Below are 25,710 nucleotides of genomic sequence, written 5' to 3'. Positions count from 1 at the left end.
CCTTCTTCTGTATTTCCACCTTCCTATGACTTGAATTCCTTCAAGAGGGAGGTTTCAAGACACTTATCCACCAATTTTTGACCACTGCTTTGACCCTTTTATGGGACTGGCATTTCAGTGGGCATTTTTTTTTTTATTAGATTTTTGTTGCCCTTGGCCAGTATCCTTCCTACATAAAAAAAAAAAATATATATATATATATATATATATATATATATATATATATATATATATATATATATATATATATATATATATATATATATATATATATATATGGGGAGAGAGGCAAGGCTTTTTGTTTTAATTAAAAGGTGTAATTAAATTTTTTCTGCCATCAGCCATGATTTCTGCCAAATATATTTGACCTTGTTTTGTAGGGACCAAAAAAAAAAAAAAGGCCAACTGAGATGCTGGTTTCTGAACAAGGTCCAAAGCAGTAGTCAAAAATTGAAGGATAATTGTCTTGAAATCTCCCTCTTGAAGGAATTGAAGTCATAGGAAGGTGGAAATACAGAAGCAGGCAGGGAGTTCCAGAGTTTACCAGAGAAAGGGATGAATGATTGAGAATGCTGGTTAACAGTTGCATTAGAGAGGTGGACAGAATAAGGGTGAGAGAAAGAAGAAAGTCTTGTGCAGCAAGGCCACGGGAGGAGGGGAGGCATGCAATTAGCATAATCAGAAAAGCGTTTAGCATGAAAATAATGGTAGAGGATAACTGGCAATGCAACATTGTGGCGATGAGAGAGGCTAAAGACAGTCAATTAGAGGAGAGGAGTTGATGAGATGAAAAGCTTTTAATTCCACCCTGTCTAGAAGAGCAGTATGAGTGGAACTACCCCAGACATATGAAGCATATTCCATACATGGACGGATAAGGCCCTTGTACAGAGTGGTGGGGGAGGGGGAGAATAACTGGCAGAGACATCTCAGAATGCCTAACTTCATGGAAGCTGTTTTAGTTAGAGATGAGATGTGAAGTTTCCAGTTTAGATTATAAGGAAAGGACAGACCGAGGATGTTCAGTGTAGAAGAGGGGAACAGTTGAGTGTCATTGAAGAAGCTTGTGTCGAGTTGATAGATGGAAGAATTGAGTTTTTAAGGCATTGAACAATACCAAGTTTGCTCTGCCCCAATCAGAAATTTTAGAGGGATCAGAAGTTGGGCATTCTGTTTACTTCCTGAACTGTTTACTTCCTGAAAGGTTGGAAGTCTATGAAAAGATGTGGAAAAGTGCAGGGTGGTATCATCAGTGTAGGAGTGGATAGGACAAGAAGTTTAGTTTAGATCATTGATGAATAATAGGAAGAGAGTGACTTACAGAACAGGACACTGAGGAACACCAATGTTAATAGATTTAGGAGAAGAACAGTGACTGTCTACCACAGCAACAATAGAACGGTCAGAAAGGAAACTTGAGATGAAGTTACAGAGAGAAGGATAGAAACCGTAGGAGGGTAGTTTGGAAATCAAAGCTATGTGCCAGACTCTATCAAAAGCTTTTGATATGTCCAAGGCAACAGCAAAAGTTTCACCAAAATCTCTAAAAGAGGATGATTAAGACTCAGTAAGGAAAGCCAGATCACCAGTAGAGCGGCCTTGACGGAACCCATACTGGTGATCAGATAGAAGGTTGTGAAGTGATAGATGTTTAAGAATATTCCTGTTGAGGATAGATTCAAAAACTTCAGATAGGCAGGAAATTAAAGCAATAGGTTTTTAGTTTGAGCGATTAGAACAGTAACCCTTTTTAGGAACAGGCTGAATGTAGGCAAACTTCCAGCAAGAAGGAAAGGTAGAGTTGAAAGAGTTTTACAAGGCAAGATGCAAGCATGGAGGCACAGTTTCGAACAATAGCAGGGACCCCACCAGTTCCATAAGCCTTCCAAGGGTTTAGGCCTGTGAGGGCATGGAAAACATCATTGCGAAGAATTTTTATAGGTAGCATGAAATAGTCAGAGGGTAGAGGAGAGGGAGAAACAAGCCCTGAATTGTCCAGGGTAGAGTTTTTAACAAAGGTTTGAGTGAAGAGTTTAGCTTTAGAGATAGGTGTGATAGCAGTGGTACCATCTGGTTGAAATATAGGAGGGAAAGAAGAAGCAAAGTTATTGGAGATATTTTTGGCTATATGCCAGAAGTCTCAAGGGGAGTTAGATCCTGAAAGATTTTGACACTATTAATGAAGGAGTTTTTGGCTAGTTGGAAAACAGCAGAAATATAAAGTGCATGAAATTCTGGTGATGGAAGGCTCAAGTACCTTTTGTGGGCCACCTCTCTATCATGTACAGCATGAGAAGAGGCTGTTAAACCAAGGTTTGGAAGGTGTAGGTTGAGAAAAAGAGTGAGGAATGTATGCCTCCATGCCAGATACTATCATCTCTGTTATGCACTTGGCACACAGAAATGATTCTCTGACATGGAAGCAATAGTCATTCCAAGGAGTATCAGCAAAATACCTCAGGTCCCTTCCGAACTAGCAGAGGCAAAATACCAGAGGCACCTTTGCTTAGGGGGATCCTGAGGAGGGATTGGAGTGAAAGGACAAGATAGAGACATGATCAGAGGAGCCCAATGGAGAAGAGAGGGTAACAGCATAAGCAGAAGGATTAGAGGTTAGGAAAAGGTCAAGAATGTTGGGCATATCTCCAGGATGGTCAGGAATATGAGTGGGGTGTTGCACCAATTGCTCTAGGTTATTATATGTACCAAAGTTGAAGGCTAGTTCATCAGGATGGTTAGTTCACCAGGATGGAAAACTTGGAAGAGCAGGTTAAGTCATTGCAAATGTGTGGGCATGAGAGCAGGTTAAGTCGTCGTAAACATAGGTGCAACATTCAGATTTGGATTGAAAATGAGGATAGAGAAAGTAGGAGGGAATAGAAATGGGGCTATTTTCAGTTGCCTCAGACACCTGTATTTCAATGAGGAAAAAAAGTTGAAGTTTAGTAGAGGAGAGATGGTGTCCTACAGATTGAAAATTAGATTTAAGACTGTGAATGTTGCAGAAGTTTATGAAGAAAAAGTTGAGAGAGGTGTCAAAACAAGGTCAATACTAGAAGAGCAGTCCAACCTGGGGACATTTGGGGTCCTCTAGATGGGGACTCCAAGGCTGGTGTAGGAATCGCTTAATGATAATGAGGTTTAATGATAGGTTCACAGCACTCCCCTGATCCAGTGCTTTAGACCTTACTGGGAGTAATTATCATTTCAGCAGGTGCCTACTGCCTTCTCATAATATATGTGTGTTTATATATGAAGGAAATATGAAAAGCATAGTGGATGGAGAAAGGTAAGGGAATAGGGATGAGAATGAGGAGAGGAAGGCAGGTCCAAGATTCACATCAAAGGCAGCTGAAACCAATGACTGCTGCCATGAAAAAAGATGGCAGGTGTTGCTTTCGTTGGAAATAGAGATAGGAAAGCTGCTTCATCAAGTAAGGAGCTGTTTGGACATATATACACTTTATTAATGTCATATAAAACAAAATTTTCAAATGTAAAACTTTTTTAACAAAAAACCCACTTAGGCTGTTTTTTTTTATTACAACCCTGATATATATATATATATATATATATATATATATATATATATATATATATATATATATATATATATATATATATATATATATATATATATATATATATATATATATAATTGTATATATATATATATATATATATATATATATATATATATATATATATATATATATATATATATATATATATATATATCAGGGTTGTACTAAAAAAAAACATGGGACAAAATTACAAATAGGAAGAAAAAAGAGAAGATAACACCATCCAAATCATAATAATCCCAATATATATATATATATATATATATATATATATATATATATATATATATATATATATATATATATATATATATATATATATATATATATATATATATATAAATTTATTCTCTTCTTGGTTATGTAAATAGAATTTTGTATATACTTTTGCCATTAGTAAAACTTTAGAACAAGAAAATTAAATGAAATTGTAAGCTACAGGTTGTTAAATTAGATGTTGACAAATGGAAATGAGGAAGATGCGCACAATAATATCCTTTGGTTTACAAGGCAGCTGTAAAATAATCATATTCCCGGGTTCTGTTGGGTCTGTCATGTGAAAAATCCCAATCACAAAATATCGTAGATTAAGAGGAAATGTGCCGAAATTGATGATATTATGTATTTTGAGAGAAATTCTGTTAATATTTAGATACAAAAATTATCAATAGAATGCTAGAATCCGGGAGTTTGTGTGACCATTAGCAAAGAATATTCAAGAACAATGAATGTGGAAGGGTGATAAACTATAAAGGATATTGCAAAATAATGACTTATAATTACAGAAGTACATGAGACTTACCGTAGGTTAGTTGAAATGTGCTTCGGATTTTGCGAGGCACATCACGTAGCGTATCATCAATATAACTAGTGATGTTGTGGCCTTTATGCCTAAGTGTAGAGAAAACTGGCTTCTGAAGTTTTGTAAATAGACGAGGACCATCCGAAAACCCGTTAGGTAGACTTGTGAACTGGTAAATCTTATCCAACCATCTAAAACACAGATATTTTTGTTGTTCCTCTGCAATTTTTACTGAATAATAGGCTTTCTTAAGGTCTATAGAAGCCATATAATCTCCTTGACTAAGCAACTGTAATGCTTGTTCAAAATTTTCCATTTTAAAAATGAGTATATTCTACATGCCTGTTCAGTTTTTCAAGATTTAACACCATCCTATAATCCCCCGTCTTATTCTTCCTCAGAAAAATTGGTGAAAGTATTTGTTGATCCTGTCCATGTGTCTCTATGATGGCCTTTATCTCTAACAAGTTTTTAACCTCCTGATGCATAATCAGTTTATCTTCCTCACTAAAGACATACTGTATATCCTCTTTAAATAAATATCTGATATTAGCTTCATCTATATTCAGATGACAATGTTCCACCATATCCAAAATGAACAGGTCACTTGTAATCACACGCCATTTATTGATAAACTTGTGAAGTTGCCCAGCCTCAAATTGTTCTCTCACCTGGGTTAACGCCGGGGGTTGTGTTGACCCTGGCCTCTCACGTTTTTTGTTGTCCAAGCTTGAGCAGGATAGGAGCGCCTGTGTTCACCACTGGAGGGCATCCTGCGAAAACCATATGGCTGATATCTGGATTGGAATCCACGGGAGGAGGCCTTGGCAAAAAAGTTACGTTGTTTACCTCCACCAAATCTGCCACTGCTTGCAGGACTGTAGGCTTCTTAAAAGTGAACTTGGTTTTCAGCCTTTCTGCCTCCTCAATATTTCTGGTGGCTTGTGACAGGTCATCCCCAAACAATAGACCCGTCATGGGAGCTTTTTCAGCACACAAATGAGAATATTTGTGATTAATGTCCCTCTTTATGATATGTCGCCTGGTCAAGTTATTTCTGTAGTGGGCATTACCCAATAATGCCAATGCACCATTGAGCATGGCCACCTCATTTGCAATAATTTGGTGCTCTTCATCACGTGCCACCTTGTCTAGCACAGTAAGCGATTTAACAACAATAGTAGCTGCCTTGGTAATATCTTTTCCCACTTCTCTTAAGCGGAAGTCTGCCTTCTTTGCCTCTGCAGGCAGCGCATCCAGGACCTGTGTGTTGCAATCCACTTGATTTAATGCATGGCAGTTACTTGGTCTAAATGTCACCTCATCCTCTACAATGGCTTTGTAATCTTCCTGCCTCATGCCATTAATAAACAGGTGGTTCACCATTGCAGCAATTTCCTTGTCAAGTTCTTTTGAGACAGTTTCCGTGGGTCCATAATTCTTAGCACCTTGTAACAGTATACTATCATGAGGAACATCCCTCTGGATTTCCTCTTCCTCATCACTGTCCTCTCTCAGTGGAGTTCTAAATCCAGAAAATCCTGCCTGTGATTCCTGTGAATCTGGCACCAAAGTATTATTTGACACCGACTGGGGAGCATTGTTATGAACTGCTTGTGACTTCACAGCCCTATTTTCCTTCTTAAGCTTGTCCATGTCCTTCCTCAACTCAGTCAAAGCATCCATAATCATGCCCAAAGAAGGCGCAGTGCTGTCTGTGTGGCGAAGTGTATTGTATCTCATGTGAACGGCACCATCTAGCAGACACGTGATTTGCCGAAGTAAAATTATGTGGGGGACTGGTTTCTGGGATGTATGGCGGCCAGTATATAAGACTAGGCACCAAATTTCAGCGTCAGAAACTGATTGACATTGTTCTCCACGGGTATTTTCGTGACACCCTGGATTGTTTCGTTCATATTTGTGCCTATATGCTTTAATAATTTGTGTGAGAGACTGATTGACATTATTGTCCTTAAAGAGTAGAAGGATGTAAAATTCCCTTTGCCAGTTAGTTATTTTATTTTATTTATTTATTTTTTGGAGGGGGTAGAAAACAAAATTTAGGATGTAAACAGATTAGGGAAAATTGTCTTTGATAAGGTAGTAGTCACACACCAGTGATACACACACAATTGAATGTAACACCTACTCAAATAGGATGTTTTCTACTAAAAATTAAGGTAAACCTGAGGCACTAATTAATTGTATAACTTATTAATTTAAATTTTATTATCTTGAACTGATTAGTTATCATTGTTCCCAGTATAGAAGGCCCCACAACTCCAATGAGGCAGTAGGCACCTGCTGAAATGTTAATTACTCCCAGTGAGGTTGGTTTAACACAGCCTGTTCTTGTGCTATATATGATAGAGAGGTGGCCCACAAAAAGTACTTGAGCCTTCTATCACCAAAATCTCATGTGCTTTATATTTCTGCTCTGAACCATGCCTAGTCTGTTCTCCAACTAGCCAAAAACTTTGTGAAAAGAAAGTGTCAAAATCTTTCAAGACTGAACTCCCCTTGTGACTTATGGCACCTTGCCAAAAATGTCTCCAATAACTTTGCTTCTTCTTTCCCTCCTTTATTTCAATCAGATGGCACTACTACTATCATATTTATTGCTAAAGATGAACTCTTCACTCACACATTTAGTAAAAACTCTACCATGGACTATTCAGGGCTTGTTCCTCACCCTTCTCCACCCTCTGACTAGTTCATACTACCTATTAAAATTCTTCGCAATGATGTTTTCCATGCCCTTGCTGGCCTAAACCCTTGGAAGGCTTATGAAATTGATGGGGTCCCTCCTATTGTTCTCTGAAACTGCACCTCCATGTTTGTACCTTGCCTAGTCAAACTCTTTCAACTCTGTCTTTCAACATCTACTTTTCCTTCTTGCTGGAAGTTTGCCTACATTCAGCCAGTTCCTAAAAAAGTGTGACCATTCTAATCCCTCAAACTACCGTCCTATTGCTTTAATTTCTTGTCTATCTAAAGTTTTTTAATCTATCCTCAACAGGAAGATTCTTAAACATCTATCACTTCACAACCTTCTATCTGATCACCAGTATGGGTTCCATCAAGGCCGCTCTACTGGTGATCTTCTGGCTTTCCTTACTGAGTCTTGGTCGTCTTTTAGAGATTTTGAAACTTTTTATGTTGCCTTAGACATATCAAAAGCTTTAGATATTGTCTGGCACAAAGCTTTGATTTCCAAATTACCTTCCTGCTACTCCTATCCTCTCTGTAACTTCATCTGAAGTTTCCTTTCTGATTGTTCTATTGGTGCTGTGAGAGATGGTCACTGTTCCAAATCTATTAACAGTGGTGTTCCTCAGGGTTCTGTCCTGTCACTCACTCTCTTCCTATTAGTCATTAATGACCTTCTAAACCAAACTTCTTGTCCTATCCACTCCTACACTGATGATACCACCCTGCACTTTTCCACTTCTTTTCATAGACGTCCAACCCTTCAGGAAGTAAACATTTCACGCGGGGAAGCCACAGAATGCCTGACTTCTGAACTCTCTAAAATTTTTGATTGGGGCAGCGCAAACTTCATTGCCTCAAAAACTCAATTCCTCCATCTATCAACTACACATATCCTTTCAGACAATCATCCCCTCTTTCAATGGCACTCAACTGTCCCTCTTCTACACTGAACATCCTTGGTCAGTCCTTTTCTTATAATCTGAACTGGAAACTTCATGTCTCATCTTTAGAAAAACGACTCCAATGAAATTAGGCATTATGAGATGTCTCCGCCAGTTTTTCTAACTCCCTGTCCTCCAGCTGCTAACTCTGTATATATGGAGTATGCTTTACATGTTTGAGGGGATTCCACTCATACCAATCTTTTAGATAGGGTGGAATCTAAAGCTCTTTTGTCTCATCAACTCCTTTCCTCTAACTGACTGTCTTCAGCCTCTTTCTTATTGCTGCAATGTTGCATCTCTTGTTATCTTCTACTGCTATTTTCATGCTAACGGCATTCCTCCCCTCCTGCAGCCTCAATGCACAAGACTTTCTTCTTTCTCTCGCCCCCTATTCTGTCCACCTTTCTAATGCAAGAGTTAACCTTGATTCTCAATTATTCATCCCTTTCTCTGGTAAACTCTGGAACTCCCTGCCTGCTTCTGCATTTTCACCTTCCTATGACTTGAATTCCTTCAAGAGAGAGGTTTCAAGAGACTTATCCTTCAATTTTTTATTATCACTCTGGACCCTATTTGGGGATCAGCATCTCAGTGGGCTCTCTCTCTCTCTCTCTCTCTCTCTCTCTCTCTCTCTCTCTCTCTCTCTCTCTCTCTCTCTCTCTCTCTCTCTCTCTCTCTCTCTCTCTCTCTCTCTCTCTCTCTCTCTCTCTCTCTCTCTCTCTCTCTCTCTCTCTCTCCCCATTGGATATCTGTTGCTCTTAGCTGGTGTCCATCCTATATAAAAAAAAGAGAGAGAGAGAGAGAGAGAGAGAGAGAGAGAGAGAGAGAGAGAGAGAGAGAGAGAGAGAGAGAGAGAGAGAGAGAAGGGGGCCCTAGATGGAGGAGTTAAGGAGGGGATATAAGAAATGTAGAAACAAGGAGAGAGTGGGGATGGGGAGACAGACAATGAGTGAGGTTGAGAAAGGTGTGGCTTAATTGACACGTCATGACTTCTGCCCTATGACATTTACCTATTAAAATCCCTTGAGTTGACATGTGGCTTTAGCTAAAAATAAGGGTAAGAAGACTGCTTCATCAAGCAGGAAGCCATCTGTATATATACACACAAATGTAAAAGTAGTCAAGCCTGACCTGTTTATTTCCTGTACATTACAAGTTAACACAGCCTTTGTCCAACCGGACCAACCTGTATCAACATGACCTAAACAAATGTCTGTCTTTCAGATAATACTTAAAACCTTTTGTTTCACTCAATTACTTTTCAATTGCTTATTTAAACTTATTTAAATATGATAGAAGAATGAACAAAATTAAATGAAATAAAAAATAAAACCCAGTGGGTTGAGTTTTAAAAACCCTGAGTTATATATTCTCATAAATGTATATTGCAGAGCAGGATTATCACTCAAGATTTCAGAAGTCATTAGGCTTTGCCCTCAAAGAAATTATCAATGAAATTGAGTGACTCAGTTCTTGTTATTATTTTCTCCTCAATAAAGATGCTTAATAGTGTATGAACAGTATGCATCCAACTCTTACACTGTACTTACCAACTGTTCTGGCCAGTCACTCCAGGTGCCTGGCTCACTCTACTCTCACTCTTACACTATCCTTACCATATGTTCTGGCCAGCAACTCCAGGTGCCAGGCTCACACCACACTTGCACCTCAGATAACTGTCCTTGGCTGCTTGTATCTCAGACTTTTGACTTGTGTTTCAAGACCAGATTTGACATGTAGATGCCAGTGCTGGAACTAATTAGATGTGTCTTAACTCTGTACACATTATATAAAACTTAATTTAAAGAATGTCATTAGTTATCTTGCAATGAACATAGTGCTGTATACCTTTTGTTTTGATTACTGTTTTGTACCCTGTTTAACCTTTACGAGTATGCATAGTGATGTGTTGCCCTCACTTAAGATGTGCAGGCAGTCATGGTTGATTTCTTTCAGATACTGTGTCAGAGATGCCCCAGAAGACAACTGCAGATTTTAAGGCAACAGGTCAGCTTGTCCTTAAAACATCAGTAGTTGTTTCTGAAGCAGCAAGTCATCCTTCCCCAAAGACACCACATGTTCCTAGATCAGCAGATTGTCCTTTTAAGACGCCAACTGTTTCTGAGAGAGTAAGTCATCCTTCCCCAAAGACACCAGCTGTTCCCAAGACAACAAGTCCTTCTTCCTTCAAAACTCCAGCTGTTCTTGAGCCATCTCCCAAAACACCTGTCCCAGAGGTAGCCAGTCCACCTGCTGCTGTGTCACTTCCTGCACCAAGGAGCGTGCCAAAGAGAATTAGTCAAGCCATGTCAGGTCTGGACACAGTGGGGGTCAGGCAGTCACCACGCCTAGCAGCCATTGCTAAGGTATGTCTGGTCTAATGTCTGTTTGGAGGGGTGAAGGGTGAGGGGTGAATGTTGCATTCAGGTTATTGCTGCATTGTAGAGGAAGAATGGTGCTGTGAGGTGCAGCTGCACTAAAATATGCTGGCTGGTAGCTAGGTAATGCAGTGCATTATTATTATTATTTTTTTCTTAGAATTTATGTTTGTGACTTGTCCTAAATAACTTGCCTACAATCTGTTGTGGTTATCATAGGCATGATAACTACAATAATGATCATTGCTCTGGGACTGTTTCTCAACCAGGATTCCACAAAAGGCCCTTAGGGGTTCTGTGAAAAAGAGATAAGCTAACACACTTGAGTTTTCATTTAATTTCATATTTTTAATATTAGTATATATGCACAACATATTATTAGTTATTATGATATTGTAATATAGACATCATCCTATCTAACTTATTATGTTATCAAAAAAAATATAAACCATTGGGGATATATTTAGTGATGTCTGTATGGTGCCAGTGTGTAACTGCCTTCACTAGTCAGTGCCCACTCAGCGGACAGGACCTGTTTGTGATTGATTCGTATATCAAGTGACTCGCTCAGTGCAGGACACATGCATGGCCATAGTCTACATCAGTCGTCTCTGTGCTTCCTGGCGTGCAAGTACACCCAAGATGTTCAGTAAATTTCTTTTAACAGGTTTGCAATACCTGCATGTTGTAGAAAGGTAACTAGTAGAGTATTGGGCACCTCTTCCTGTGATGTGACAAGAAGTAGTAAAGTTAGGGTCTCTTGTAACAACTTCATGTCTGAGAGCTTGTATTGTGGATATATATAGATGAAGACCAGAGGTCATTTCTGTCCTCAATGCTTAAAAGAACATTACAATAAGACATGTAAGTTATGTTTATGTGTCAAGAAATTTGCTACAACAGACACAATAAGAACCTTGATATATCAGATTTCTCTATATGATATTAACTTTGTCAGCCATGGCTTCACTATCCATGGAGCTTGATTTGCTTGGTTGGAGGAGGGAGTAGTGTATTCATATATGTGCTTGCCACAAGCTTGAAATAGTGAACATTATGCTCTGAAAACAAACGAGGTAGAGAAGAGCTTTGATATTTTCTCTATCCTGTTGTATTTACTCCTGAGATGAGGTGTTACTGGCTTTTGCAGGCACTGCGGCGAAATAGAGCAGCAAGAAAGTCTTTTGGGAAACCTGGCACTGGACAGCAGCAGAACCCCAAGACAGGTGCAAGGAAACGGTGAGTGTTTCATCCTTGGCTGTCTCCACTGCTCTTGTGAAGCTGAAAACATACAGAACTAGCTGGCTGACTTAAAATTTTGTGTTTTGCTTGTCTGAACATTATTCATTGTTTTGCACTGAGTTTCCAATCTGAGGATGAAAATAAACATTGATTTGACGAAACAATAAGAAATATATTTTAAAACATGTCTGACTACAAATTTAAGCTAGGCTTACAAAATTACATGAAATTTCTTACTAGATTTTATTTTGTCCACAATGCATTGTGAAGAAACATGCAGCACTCTCTTTTAGAAGTCATAAGAGCTATTAGTATGAAAATAGTAATAGAAGATAGCAAGAGTTACAAGCTTGTGGAAAGAGAGGTTGAAGATAAGATGCTAGTAAAGAGAAGTTGACAAAATACTTTTGATTCCATCCAGTTCAAAAGAGCTATATGAGTGCAACATCACCAATTTAAGTGATACATACTCCATACATGGATGGATAAAGCCCTAGTACAGATAAGATCCTGTAATGAATGTTTTACAGTGTTTTTGAATGGTGGAGTACAGTGGATTGTTCCTCAGCAGAGGTGTGCGGCGGGTGTCGGGAGTGATGGGACTCAGTGAGCAGGATAAAGCTGATCTGCAGGCCATTGCAACCTTCAGTCACAAGTCCAGTAGTGATGCACCTTCCAGCAAGCCATTGAAGCTCACTAAGCCTGAAGAATTCCACTTTGCCACTGATAGTAGACTGCGGGGCTCTGGTGCACCTGCTGCAGCTGAGGCTCCTGCCCCTGCCTCAACCAGGCCTCACTTAGGACCCACCAGGCCTCAGGAGTTCCACTTTGCCACAGATGCCCGTGTCAAGGGCAAAGGTCCATCCCAAGGGGAGGAGCAGGAATATGTGGACTTCACAAGGTCACTTCGGTCCAGTACAACCTCTTTGGTACGTAGTGGTGTAGAGGTGTAGTAGAATTGTCTTTCAGACCAGGGACCAATGGGGGCTAAGAGTGTGAATGGTGTGTGTATGAGTGTGTGGTGGTTTGTTTGGGCCACACTTTGTGGGCATTGATTGCCAGCTTGGTTTATGTATAGATAGATAGCTTTGGCTGATATTAATGTTTCTCTCGTATTGGGCCTCAAGCATTAGATTGACTGATTAATTACATTTATTTGGCTGTTAAGCAATTTACATTTGGTTACTTACAAGTGATGGTAATGCATCTAGGTCCAAACAGCTGAAGCTTTTGCAGGACATGATTATTTTTGCTAAAGTTCATGATACACAGCAAGGGACAGGTTTCAGCCTCTTGTTTCTTTTACAGATGATCAACGGAATATACAAGTTATATAAATATGAATGATCAACAAAATGTGTGTGTGTGTGTGTGTGTGTGTGTGTGTGTGTGTGTGTGTGTGTGTGTGTGTGTGTGTGTGTGTGTGTGTGTGTGTGTTTACCTAATTGTATTTACCTAGTTGTATTGTACAGGGCATGAGCCAAAGCTCATTTTGTCCTGTCTCCATAACCATATGTACATGTGTACACTGTTTGCCACAACCACCTTTTCCTACAAATCATTCCAGATTTCAATAGTTTGATATGGGAAGCTGTATTTCTTGATGTCGCTCAAACATCCACTCTTCTTTATTTTTTCCATGTCCCTTGTTTCTACTCTCTCCCTCCATCTGTGGTACCAAGTCATTTCTGTCTATTCTTTTTATATTGTTTACAAATTTGTATATTATTGCCAGGTCTCCTCTTTTTCTTCTCTCTCTTGTAGTGTTAATAATCCCATCTCTTCAAGTCTTTCTTCATAGCTAAGTCTTTCAATTCTGGTACCATCTTTGTCACTATCCTCTGTATTCTTTCCAGTTTCCATGTATCTTTTTTTCTATGTGGAGCCCAAATTACTGTATATTCCAATTTGTTATATCATGCTTGTTATAAATTTCTTCATAATTTCTTTATTTAGATAGTTAAACACCATCCAAATGGTTTTCAACAAGTTGTATGTAGAGTCAAATATTCTGTTTATGTGCCTTTCAGGTGATAGTGTGTTCTGGATCATTACTCCCAAATCTTTTTTTTTTATTACTTTTTGTTTTTATTACTCCTTCCATTTTGTAATTCCATGAAGGTCTCTTTCTGATTTATCCTATTTCTAACACTTGGTATTTTCTGGTATTAAGTTGTAGTTTCCATCTTTGGCTCCATTTCTGATTTATCCTATTTCTAACACTTGGTATTTTCTGGTATTAAGTTGTAGTTTCCATCTTTGGCTCCATATATGTATCTTGTCAGTATCCTTTTGTAACTCCTTGCAGTCATTTTCATCCTTTATTATTTTCATTATTTTTACATCATCAGCAAGAAAGTTTATATAACTACTTAAATCTTCTTTGATATCATTTACACATATTTGAAACTTAAAAGTTGCCAACACAGATCATTGTGGTATCCCACTTGTCACTTTGCACCAACCTGAATTAGTGTCTCTGATTACTGTTCTCATTTCCCTCCCTTGTAACTAATCCTCCATCATCTCAAAGTTGCTCCCTTTACTCCTCCTTCATTCTCTAACTTTCACATAAGACTTTTGTGGGGAACCTTACCAAATGCTTTTTTGAGATCCAGGCATACCGCATCAACCCATCTGTCCCTCTCTTGGACTCCATCTATTACTCTTGTATAAAAGCTCAGTAGATTTGTGACACAGGATCTCCCTTTACTGAATCCAAATTGCTTTTCTGTAATTATCTTTTCATCTTCTAAATATTGTACCTATCTACTTACTATTTCACAGAGGTTACTTACAATACTTGTTAGTGACACTGGTCTGTAATTTAATGGTTCCATTTTATTTCCCCCTTTGTATATTGGGACTACGTTAGCTTTTTTTTCCATTCCCTTTGTACTTTTCCTTCTTTCATTAAGCTGTTGATTATATCCCATATGGGTTCCTCCATTTGCTCTATACATTCTTTTAATATCCATCCATTTACTTGATCTGGTCCCATAGCTTTTCTAACATTCAGCTCTTCCAGCAGTTTCTTGACTTCTTGTCTCTGCTTGTATCTCCTGTATTCCCTCATTCTGTGATACCACTTTTGGTGCCACAAAATTGGTTTCCTTCTGTAAACACAGACTGAAAACTCATTCATTAATTCACTCATCTCAGTAGTTTCATAAATTCTTCCTTCACTTTCTAACTTTTTTATGTCATCCCAGTGTTTCATTTTTCAATTTACATATGTGTAGAAGAGTTTGGGCTCTTCCTTGCATTTTCTTATTATGTAACTTTCAAGATTTTTCTTCTTGTTATACCATATTCATTCCTTGCCTTTCTGTATTTCCTGTTATTTCTGTTAAGTTTTCTCTTAATTTTCTTCCATGCCCTATCCTTTTCTTTTTTGCTTCTACCCACATGGCATTATACCATTCATGTTTCCCAGTTTTCACTTTATAACTTGGCACAAACTGTTGCACCCCTTCTCTATACTTGCTCAAAAATATTTCATATTTTTCTTGCATTACTTTACCTTCAAATAGCTCTTTTCAGTTAATTTTTCCATAAAATGTATTAAAGTCTGCAAAGTTTGCCTTAGCATTGTTCTGTTTCCCATTTCTAAATTCTCCATTCCTTTGCAGCACTGTTTCCTCCTGTAGTATTATTTCTATTGTCACATGATCATTTCTTCTCATTGAACTCAGACAGTATATACTTGGTCTCCTTTCTGGGTTATTCGTAAACACTAAGTCTAACTGTAATGGTTCTTCTCAGCATCTTGCAGGTTCATTCACTCAATGTCTCATTGTGTTTACCTTCATGGTATGCATAAGTTCTTTGCTCCATGACATAACATTTTCTTTCACTTCCATCTCCCAGTTAATTCTTTTAGTGTTGAAGTTGCCTACTAAGAGCACTTTGTTACTTTTCCTTATCATTTCCTCTATGCTGCTTCTTGTTTCTAGTTGCATAATTTTATATCTTGGTCTCCCATGCATTAGTATTATGGTGGTATGTACATCAGAATAAGTTTCCTTTTTTCACTTTTGATCTTAATCACAACATTCAAAGTTTCTGTCATTCCATTACCATATTCCACTTCCTCAACAACAATATCCTCTTTTACCAATATCACTTGTCTTCCTCCCTTTCTTTTTCTGTCTCTCCTCCTTGTGCTATATCCTTCCTTTGCAAATCTCATCTTTATTTCCTCTTTTAGTCTGGTTTCTGTTAAACATACCAAGACTAGTTTATTGTTGTTTAGGTATGTTCTCACCCCTGTTTTGATGTGAATGAGAGTGAGTGTCTTGGCCACCTGTTGCCACCACTGTTTCTAGTTTATTTGTATCACTGTGTTGATAAGATTTTGCTGCTTTGATTGATGTAGATCACACTGTGTTAGATATATGAGATATTTGCCACCTTGGTTGAGATGATGCTTGCCACTGCTGGATCAGATGAGGAGCTTAATGTTGTGGTAGTGTGGAGGACTGGGTAATGAGCTTGGTATTGTTGGTAGCGTGGAGGTAATGGGTAATAAGTTGATGTTGATATGTGCGAATAAAAGACACAATTTGTAAGAGTTCTTCTTGATTTAATAATGGAGAGAATGTACACACGTGACATGAGACACAGTTGATTACAGACATGATGACTGATCGTACACTCTCCCTCTGAATTGATATGAGCTGGACTGCTTGTGAACTGATGATGAACTGAACTGACTCTCAAGACAGCACTGACTTTCTTGGACTCTCTCAGACTGGACTCTCTGAGACTGGACTCTCTCAGACTGGGCTCTAGCTGTGCATGCGGGCTCTGTTTATGTGAGAGAAGTGAATCAGAGATGCAACTTCTGGGATGAAAAATGACCAATGAGATGCCAGGAAATGGGATGAATTGACCAATGATTGTGGTTGTTATTTTGGCCAATGACCAGGGAGGAAGACTCAGAAGTGCAGGCGTTTTCCCTAAGGACTGTAGGGAAAGAAAGGTGTGAATTCCCTTGAGAGGGAGAGAAGGAGAGAGGTTAAAGTTAGAGCAGATTGGCTGGCCATGGGCACATGTGGGATGAATATATGAACACACTGCATGCAGAATGGATATATGAAATTATATATATATATATATATATATATATATATATATATATATATATATATATATATATATATATATATATATATATATTTATATATATTGTATTATATTATATTACATATATATATATATATATATATATATATATATATATATATATATATATATATATATATATATATATATATATATATATATATATATATATATATATATATATATATATATATATATATATATATATATATATATATATATATATATATATATATATATAATTGTTCAGACTGATACAGGTAGTCTAAGTTCCAAGAGGCTCAACATCAAACCATCTATATATATCAAACCATCTATAGTGAATGCTCCACATTGTGCACTGTTGCAAGACAAAACTAACACTGGAGACACTATTCTATGAACAAACATAACAATGGAGTAACAATTTCTCTCTCTCTCTCTCTCTCTCTCTCTCTCTCTCTCTCTCTCTCTCATATTTTTTTTATTTTGCATTTTACTCTCCATTTATAAAAGAAATCCCAGTTTTTGATAGATTTGTATTTGGCTGCAAAAGTCATTGTGTAAGCCTATACATTGCATGTTCAACTCATACACCTCCCTCCCTTATGCAATAGCATAAGTTAGAGTTCATATAGAGAGACTTTTCCATTGTAGTTGTTCATTCAGATCCACCAGTTTTCATGACAGAGAGTATCAACCTTGTGATCATAGCCTCCTGTCCTTCCCAGAATAAGGATACAGGAGTGAGCCGAACAGTTCCTCAACCGTTCAACCTTACCGAGTCCAGGAGAAGGAATGCAGAGGAGCCAAGCAAGTTTGTTTCTGTTGCCGAGCTGAATCTCAGGTTCCACACCAAAACACCTCAGAGGTTTAGGACCAAGAGAGCTGGAAGTGAGTGGAGTTGGCTTTTTGAAAGAGTGTTCTGACAGGGAAAGGGACATTGGAATAAAGAAGAATATCACAGGCTATAATGGGAGTGAGCAGTAAAGCTCTTGCTTTCATAGTTATAGGACACGGGAAGAAAGAGGACACTGGAGACATTATTAACCTTTCCTGTAAGAATAAAACAAGATTCATTGTAGTAGAAGGTTGTGGTAGTCTTTGTATCTAATATAAGGATTTGGTTGTTTTTCACACTCATTCTTTGTAGCAGATGAATAGTCTAATACCACCTTTTTCTTGGTTTATCTGTGACATGTCAGTCTCACATCAGCTAACATTACATTCTTTAATATAACACTGAGTCACTAAGGGAAGCAATGATGTATAATATGGGTATGCAAGAAGATGGAGGAGTGTTTTGCTGAGGTATTAGTAGGGAGGATGCAGAGACAGCTGTAGGCAAGCTAAATAAATTTAGTGTGGTAAAGCTGCTGGCATTGATGGAATATCCTTGTTTAAAGGTGACAGTTGAGTGTAATAATTATAGGGAGATCAGTTTCCTTCGTGTGCCAGGAAAAGTATGGGAGCTGTGACTGAAAGACTGGCAGAAGTGACTAAGGAAGCTTAGTGAGGAAGAAAGAAAATCTATGAGGGAAAAAGATCAGATTTTTGCTGTTGAAATAATAGATCATAGAGGAGCACTTAGGATGAAAGTTGTATGCAGCCTTAATGGACCTTTTTTTTTTTCTCTCTCTCCCATGTAGGAAGGACACTTGCTAAGGGCAACAGAAATCCAGTAAAATAAAGTGGTAGTCAAAAACTGAAGGATAAATGTCTTGAAACCTCCCTATTGAAGGAATTCAGGTCATAGGAAGGTGGAAGTACAGAACCAGGCAGGGAGTTCTAGAACTTAACAGAGAAATGGATAAATGATTGAGAATAATGGTTAACTCTTGCATTAGAGAGGTGGACAGAATAGGGATGAGAGAAAGAAGAAAGTCTGGTGCAGTGAGGCCGTGGGAGGAGGGGAGGCATGCAATTAGCAAGATTGGAAGGGCAATTAGCATGAAAATAGCAGTAGAAGATAGCTAGAGATGCAACATTGTGGCGATGAGAAAGAGGCTGAACAGTCAGTTAGAGAAGAGGAGCTGATGAGATGAAAAGCTTTTAATTCCACCCTGTCTAAAAGAGTGGTATGAGTGGAACCACCCCAGACATGTGAAGCATACTCCATATATGGACGGATAAAGCCCTTGTACAGAGTTAGCAGCTGAGGGGGTGAGAAAAACTGGCAGAGATGTCTCAGAATGCCTAACTTCATAGAAGCTGTTTTAACTAGAGATGAGATGTGCAGTTTCCAGTTTAGATTATAAGAAAAGGACAGACTGCAGATGTTCAGTGTAGGAGAAGAGGACAGCTGAGTGTCTTTGAAGAAGAGGGGAAAGCTGTCTGGAAGGTTGTGTCGAGTTGATAGATGGAGGAATTAAGTTTTTGAGGCACTGAACAATACTAAGTTTGCTCTACTCCAATCAGAAATTTTAGAGAGATCAGAAGTCAGGTGTTCTGTGGCTTCCCTGCATGAATTGTTTACTTTCAGAAGGGTTGGACGTCGGAAAAGATGTGGAAAAGTGCAGGGTGGTATCATCAGCGTAGGAGTGGATAGGACAAGAATTTTGGTTTAGAAGATCATTGATGAATAACAGGAAGAGAGTGAGTGACAGGACAGAATCCTGAGGAACACCACTGTTAATAGATTGAAGAGAAGAACAGTGACCATCCACCACAGCAGCAATAGAATGGTCAGAAAGGAAACTTGAGATGAAGTTACAGAGAGAAGGATAGAAGCCATAGGAGGATTGTTTGGAAATCAAAGCTGTGTGCCAGACTCTGTCAAAAGCTTTTGATATGTCTAAAGCAACAGCAAAAGTTTCACCAAAATCTCTAAAAGAGGATGAGTAAGACTCAGTAAGGAAAGCTAGATCACCAGTAGAACAGCCTTGATGGAACCCATATTGATGCTCAGATAGAAGATTGTGAACTAATAGATGTTTAAGAACCTTCCTGTTGAGGATAGATTCAAAAACTTTAGATAGGCAGGAAATTTAAGCAATAGGATGATAGTTTGAAGGATTAGAAAAGTCACCCTTTTTAGGAAATTGCTGAATGTAAGCAAACTTCCAGCAAGAAGGAAAGGTAGATGTTGACAGACAGAGGTGAAAGAGTTTGACTAGGCAAGGTGCAAGCATGGATGCACAGTTTTGGAGAACAATAGAAGGGACCTCATCAAGTTCATTAGCCTTCCGAGGGTTTAGGCCAGTGAGGGCATGGAAAGCATCATTGTGAAGAATTTAGCAGTAGTAGTTAGAGGGTGGATGAGAGGGAGGAACAAGCCCTGAATAGCCCAAGGTAGAGTTTTTAGCAAAGGTTTGAGAAAAGAGTTCAGCTTTAGAGATATATATGATAGCAGTGGTGCCATCTGGTTGAAATAAAGGAGGGAAAGAAGAAGCAAAGTTACTGGAGATATTTTTGGCTAGATGCCAGAAGTCACGAGGGGAGTTAGATCTTGAAAGATTTTGACACTATTAATGAAGGAGTTTTGACTAGTTAGAGAACAGACTTGGCATGATTTGGAGCAGAAATATAAAGTGCATGAGATTCTGGTGATGGAAGGCTCAAGTACCTTTTCTGGGCCACCTCTCTATCATGTATAGCACAAGAACAGGCTGTGTTAAACCAAGGTTTCGAAGGTTTAGGTTAAGAAAAAGTGAGCAATGTACGCCTCGATGCCAGATACTATTACCTCTGTTATGCAGTTGGCACACAGAGATGGGTCTCTGACACAGAAGCAGTAGTCCAAGGAAAATCAGCAAAATACCTCCTCAGGTCCCCTTAACTAGCAGAGGCTAAATGCTAGAGGCACCTCTGTTTATGGGGATCCTGAGGAGGGATTGGAGCAATAGGGCAAGATACAGATATGAGATTGAGTTCAGAAGAGCCCAACGGAGAAGAGAAGGTAACAGCATCAGCAGAAAGATTAGAGGTTAGGAAAAGGTCAAGAATGTTGGGCGTATCTCCAAGACGGTCAGGTAAATGAGTAGGGTGTTGCACCAATTGCTCTAGGTCGTGAGGATAGCAAAGTTGAAGGCTAGTTCACCAGAATGGTCAGTGAAGGGAGAGGAAAGCCAAAACAGGTGGTGGTAGGTATACAGCACAGATAAATTTAGTTTGAGAGTGACTCTGTAGTCATAGCCAGATGGTGGAAAACTCGGAAGATTCAAGAGCATAGGCATAAGAGCAGGTTAAGTCGTTGTGCACATAAATGTGACATTCAGCTTTGGATTGAAAATGAGGATAGAGAAAGTAGAATGGAACAGAAAAGGAGCTCCTATCAGTTGCCTCAGACACCTGAGTTTCAGTGAGGAAAAGAAGATGAGGTTTAGTAGAGGAGAGGTGGTGTTCTACGTATTGAAAATTAGATCTAAGACCACAAATGTTGCAGAAGTTAATGAAGAAAAAGTTGAGTGGGGTGTCAAGACAGTTAGGGTTGATGCCAGAAGAGCAGTCCAACCTGTGGACATTTGTGGTCCCCTTTCCCAGATGGGGACTCTGAGGCTGGTGTAGGAGTTGCCATGATAATTTTGAATTTTGAGTGAAGGGTATGTGTGTTATTAGGTGCATGTAGTTTTGTGTGAAGGAAGAGAATTGTCTAGAGGGCAGGCTGACGTTATTTTGCATTGCTGTATTTCTCATTCAGTTGCATGCCTTTGTTTCTCTTTCTTGGATGCTGCATGACTTGATTAGAAAATGGGTGGTTGTAAATGTGTTGTGTGTTATGGTACACTAGTGTTCTCCCTTGTGACATCTGTAGTGTGGGAAAAAAATTAACATTGTGGGAGACAGGCCCATACTCTGAAATACTTCTGTGCTGCAACTCACTACTTTCAAAGGCTCTATTTGAAGTGATACGGAGTTTTTAAAGTTGTTTCTGTGATTGTGGTGACAAATAAACAGGATTTCTACATTACCAATAGGAGAAACACTCTTGAGAACTTAGCTAATCTCTGTAGCCTTGGAAAATCATTGTGGTGAGAGAGCAAAGCATTTCAGAATATGGACTATAGAAAGACAGCATCATGTTTGCATTGAACTATCAGTTGAGTTGGTGTGCTGAATGTCTTCATTACCTTTATTGTTGCTGCAGGTGAAGTACATGATGATACCAAGAGGATCAAGTCTAACACTTTGGGCATCACTGTTCCCCACACGCCACAGCTCACCACCAGGAGTCGCACTCGAACAGTGAACTGTCTCTCACAGCAGCAGATGGAGATCAAAGCATTTGAGGAGGCTCAGAAGTGAGTGTGGCAACTTTTGCCTCTTGGAGAGAGATGTGTGCATCTGATAATTGTATTTCTTTATTAATTTATTTTCTTTAGGTGAAATGCTGTTTGCACATATTTGATTTGTGAATTTTCAGTTATGTATAAAAAATTTTTATCTTTTGTCTCATTTTATAGAAGCAGTGTATGTATTTATGAACTAAAATCTCAAAACTATTAAAAATGCATTAAATAGAAAAGATGAAAAATTATTCCTTGACTTATTCATGAATTTTCAGCTATGGAATGTATTTATTTTTTAGAAATGATAATCTTATATTGCAATGTATACAATATATATATATATATATATATATATATATATATATATATATATATATATATATATATATATATATATATATATATATATATATATATATATATATATATATATATATATATATATATATATATATATATATATATATATATATATATATATATTGTGTGTGTGTGTGTGTTTACCTAGTTGTGGTTTACAGAAGGACAATAAGTTCATGGAGCATGATCTTCCCCTCCTAAATCCAAATTAACGATATACCAAAACTTGATCTCTTTCCAAATGTTCCATCCATCTTTCCTTTATTGTTCTTTTTGCATAGTTTTCCTATAACACTGGTCTATAATTTAGTGGGTTTTCCTTTGAATATTGGTGTAATATTTGCTCTCTTCCAATCTTTCGGTTCTCTTCCCTGTGAGAGTGATGTCACCACTAGACTGAATTTTATCAGCCAGTTGTTCTCTACATTCCTTCAATATCCAGCTTGATATTCCATCTGGACCAGATGCTTTATTTACATCAGGTTCTTCCATCATCTTAAGTATTTCCTCATAACTGACTGGGACTGTACTTACTATATTCCTCACCAGTTTATCCTTTCCAGCATCAAACTCCCCTTCCACAGTAAGTACTGATCTGAAACTATTGTTCATAATCTCTGCTATGTCCTGTGCATCCTCATAGATTTTTCCTTCAACTTTCAATCTTGATACATCTTCCTTCTTCTTCATCTTCCCATTAATATGTCTAAAGAACAGTTTGGGTTCATTTATACACTTATCTATTATATCTCTTTCATAGTTTCTTCTCTCCATTCTTATTATCTCATCGTACTTATAGCATCAATATATTCCTCCCATCTACTCTCAGTTTTCCTCTTCTTCCATCTATTCCAAGCATTTAGCTTACAATTTCTAGCCTCTGCATTTTGTATTGAACCATTCCTTACCCTTTCTACATCTTGCTCCTCCTCTAGGTACAAATTTCTCCACAGCAGAATTATATATCCTTATAAATTCATGCCATTTTTCCCAAACATCTTCTGTGTCTTCAAAGTCTTTCTAGTCCAAAGCAAAAAAATTTTTTCTTAAGTTTTCAAAATCAGCTTTACTATATTTAAATCTTTTCATCTTATAATTTTCATCTATGATTACATTTTCACTTTTCAATTTAAATTCCATCAACACATGATCACTTTTACCTAGAGGGTTATCATAGTGTATGGTTTCAGTAATTTCCATGTTCTTTGTAAACACTAAATCAAGTCTTGATGGTTTATCTCTTCCACTAAATCTTGTATCTCAATCTACCCATTGAATCAGTAAGTTTTCCACCGCCCAGTTTAACAGTCTATTACTCCATGAGTTTTCACTTCCAGTAGTTGTCAATGTCTCCTAATTTATTTCCTTAATGAAAATCACCAACAATAATGATATCACTACTTTCCATCACTGTCTTTTTAAGACTGTTTAGCACATCTACCTACATCTCTTGCTCTTTTTTCGAAGCATTGGTCACAGGTGGCACATACACTTGAACATAATTCATTATTTCTTCCATTTCCACTTTTAATTATCACTTGTGGAGTTTCAGACTTGTCTTCACTTTTTATTACCCTCTCCACTTTAACACACTTTTTAGTCATAATGATCATTCCCCTGCCTTCCTTGTCACTTCTATTTTTCATCCATGAATCATATTTATTATCACCAATGTCGAGTTCCCCATTAATTTTTCCTTTGTCTCAATTTTTTTTTTTTTTTATGTAGGAGGGACACTGGCCAAGGGCAACAAAAATCCAATAAAAAAAAAATGCCCACTGAAATGCCAGTCCCATAAAAGGGTCCAAAGCGGTAGTCAAAAATACCTAGTTGTATTGTACAGGGCATGAGCTAAAGCTCATTTTGTCCTGTCTCCATAACCTTATTAATCCAGTTTCTTTTTAAACATGTGTACACTGTTCTGTTTGCCACAACCACCTCTTCCTTCAAATCATTCCAGATTTCAGTAGTTCTATACAGGAAGCTGCATTTCTTGATATCGCTTGAACATCCAATCTTGACTTTCTTCCCATGTCTCTCATCTGTCTTCCTCCCTCCTCCATCTGTGGTACCAAGTAATTTCTTTCTGTTCTTTCTAAATTGTTTACTAATTTGTACATTGTTATCAGTCTTTTTCTCTTCTCTCTTGTAGTGTTGGTAAACCCATCTCTTCAAGTCTTTCTTCATAACTCAAGTCTTTCAATTCTGGTACCATCTTTGTCGCTATCCTCTGTATTCTTTCCGGTTTCCATATACCTTTTTTCTGCATAGAGCCCAGACTATTGCTGCATATTCCAAATTAAGACGTATCATGCTTGTTATAATTTTCTTCATCATTTCTTTATCTTAACAGTTAAATGCCACATTGATTTTTTCTTAAGCTTTATGTAGAGCCAAATATCCTGTTTATGTATGTTTCAGGTGATAGTGTGTCCTGAATCATTATTCCCAAATCTTTTCTTCATTACCTTATAATTATTTCTCCTCCCATTTTGTACCTCCATGAACGTCTTTTTACTTTTTCCTATTTCCAACACGTGGCATTTTCTGTCATTAAATTCTAGTTTCCTTGGGTTCATGCATGTATCTTGTCAATATCCTTTTGTAACTCCTTGCAATCATTTTCATCTTTTATTATTTACATTATTTTTTCATTATTATTTTCATTATTATTTTCATTATTTTTATTATCTCTCTCTCTCTCTCTCTCTCTCTCTCTCTCTCTCTCTCTCTCTCTCTCTCTCTCTCTCTCTCTCTCTCTCTCTCTCTCTCTCTCTCTCTCTCTCTCTCTCTCTCTCTATTATTATTATTATTATTATTATTATTATTATTATTATTATTATTATTATTATTGTTGTTAGTAATTATTATTATTAGTAGTAGTAGTAGTAACAATATTTGTGCTTGGTATACTATTGCTTCAACTACACCTATAGGCCAAGGCTGACAGGCCTAGGCATCTGGAGCTGTATTAACAAAGATTCTTCAGTAGAGAGGTTTGACTCAGCTCAACTCTTAAGCTTTGAGTTGTACTTCCCAAATTGTGCTGAGTTTAGGTCTTAAATTTAAGACAGGTCCAGAGTCTGCTTCATTTTAAGAGTTCTGCTAAGACAAAGTTAACCAAACATAGATGGCCCACCGTTGAGCCTGAGCCTACTACCTAAAGAATTATCAGCCCCTGAGTGACTGAACTGTTGAACATATATAGACTAAACCTACAGAAGAGATGCCTTGAAGAGCCCCACAGGAAGGAGTGATGCACTGATGCTAGTAATTAAAGTAATAATTATATTGTTATTTAGCCAATTGGAAATGCAGCTCTGCAGCCATGATGACCTTGGACCTTCATGT

At 37.8% G+C, this 25,710-nt stretch overlaps 1 protein-coding gene across 1 annotated transcript in view; it reads left to right on the top strand.

Moving 5' to 3' along the window:
* Positions 1 to 25,710, top strand: part of LOC135093699 (targeting protein for Xklp2-like) — an 81,543-nt gene that overhangs the window by 18,192 nt on the left and 37,641 nt on the right. Inside the window, exons 3-7 of the mRNA XM_063993212.1 lie at positions 10,002 to 10,411; positions 11,574 to 11,662; positions 12,237 to 12,594; positions 17,503 to 17,665; positions 21,858 to 22,011. Of these exons, the coding sequence (XP_063849282.1) occupies positions 10,002 to 10,411; positions 11,574 to 11,662; positions 12,237 to 12,594; positions 17,503 to 17,665; positions 21,858 to 22,011 (1,174 nt within the window). The remainder of the gene's footprint in view (positions 1 to 10,001; positions 10,412 to 11,573; positions 11,663 to 12,236; positions 12,595 to 17,502; positions 17,666 to 21,857; positions 22,012 to 25,710) is intronic.

Source organism: Scylla paramamosain, chromosome 43 (assembly GCF_035594125.1).
Source record: "Scylla paramamosain isolate STU-SP2022 chromosome 43, ASM3559412v1, whole genome shotgun sequence".
Lineage (NCBI taxonomy): Eukaryota > Metazoa > Arthropoda > Malacostraca > Decapoda > Portunidae > Scylla > Scylla paramamosain.
This window is presented reverse-complemented; position numbering and strand designations above follow the sequence as displayed.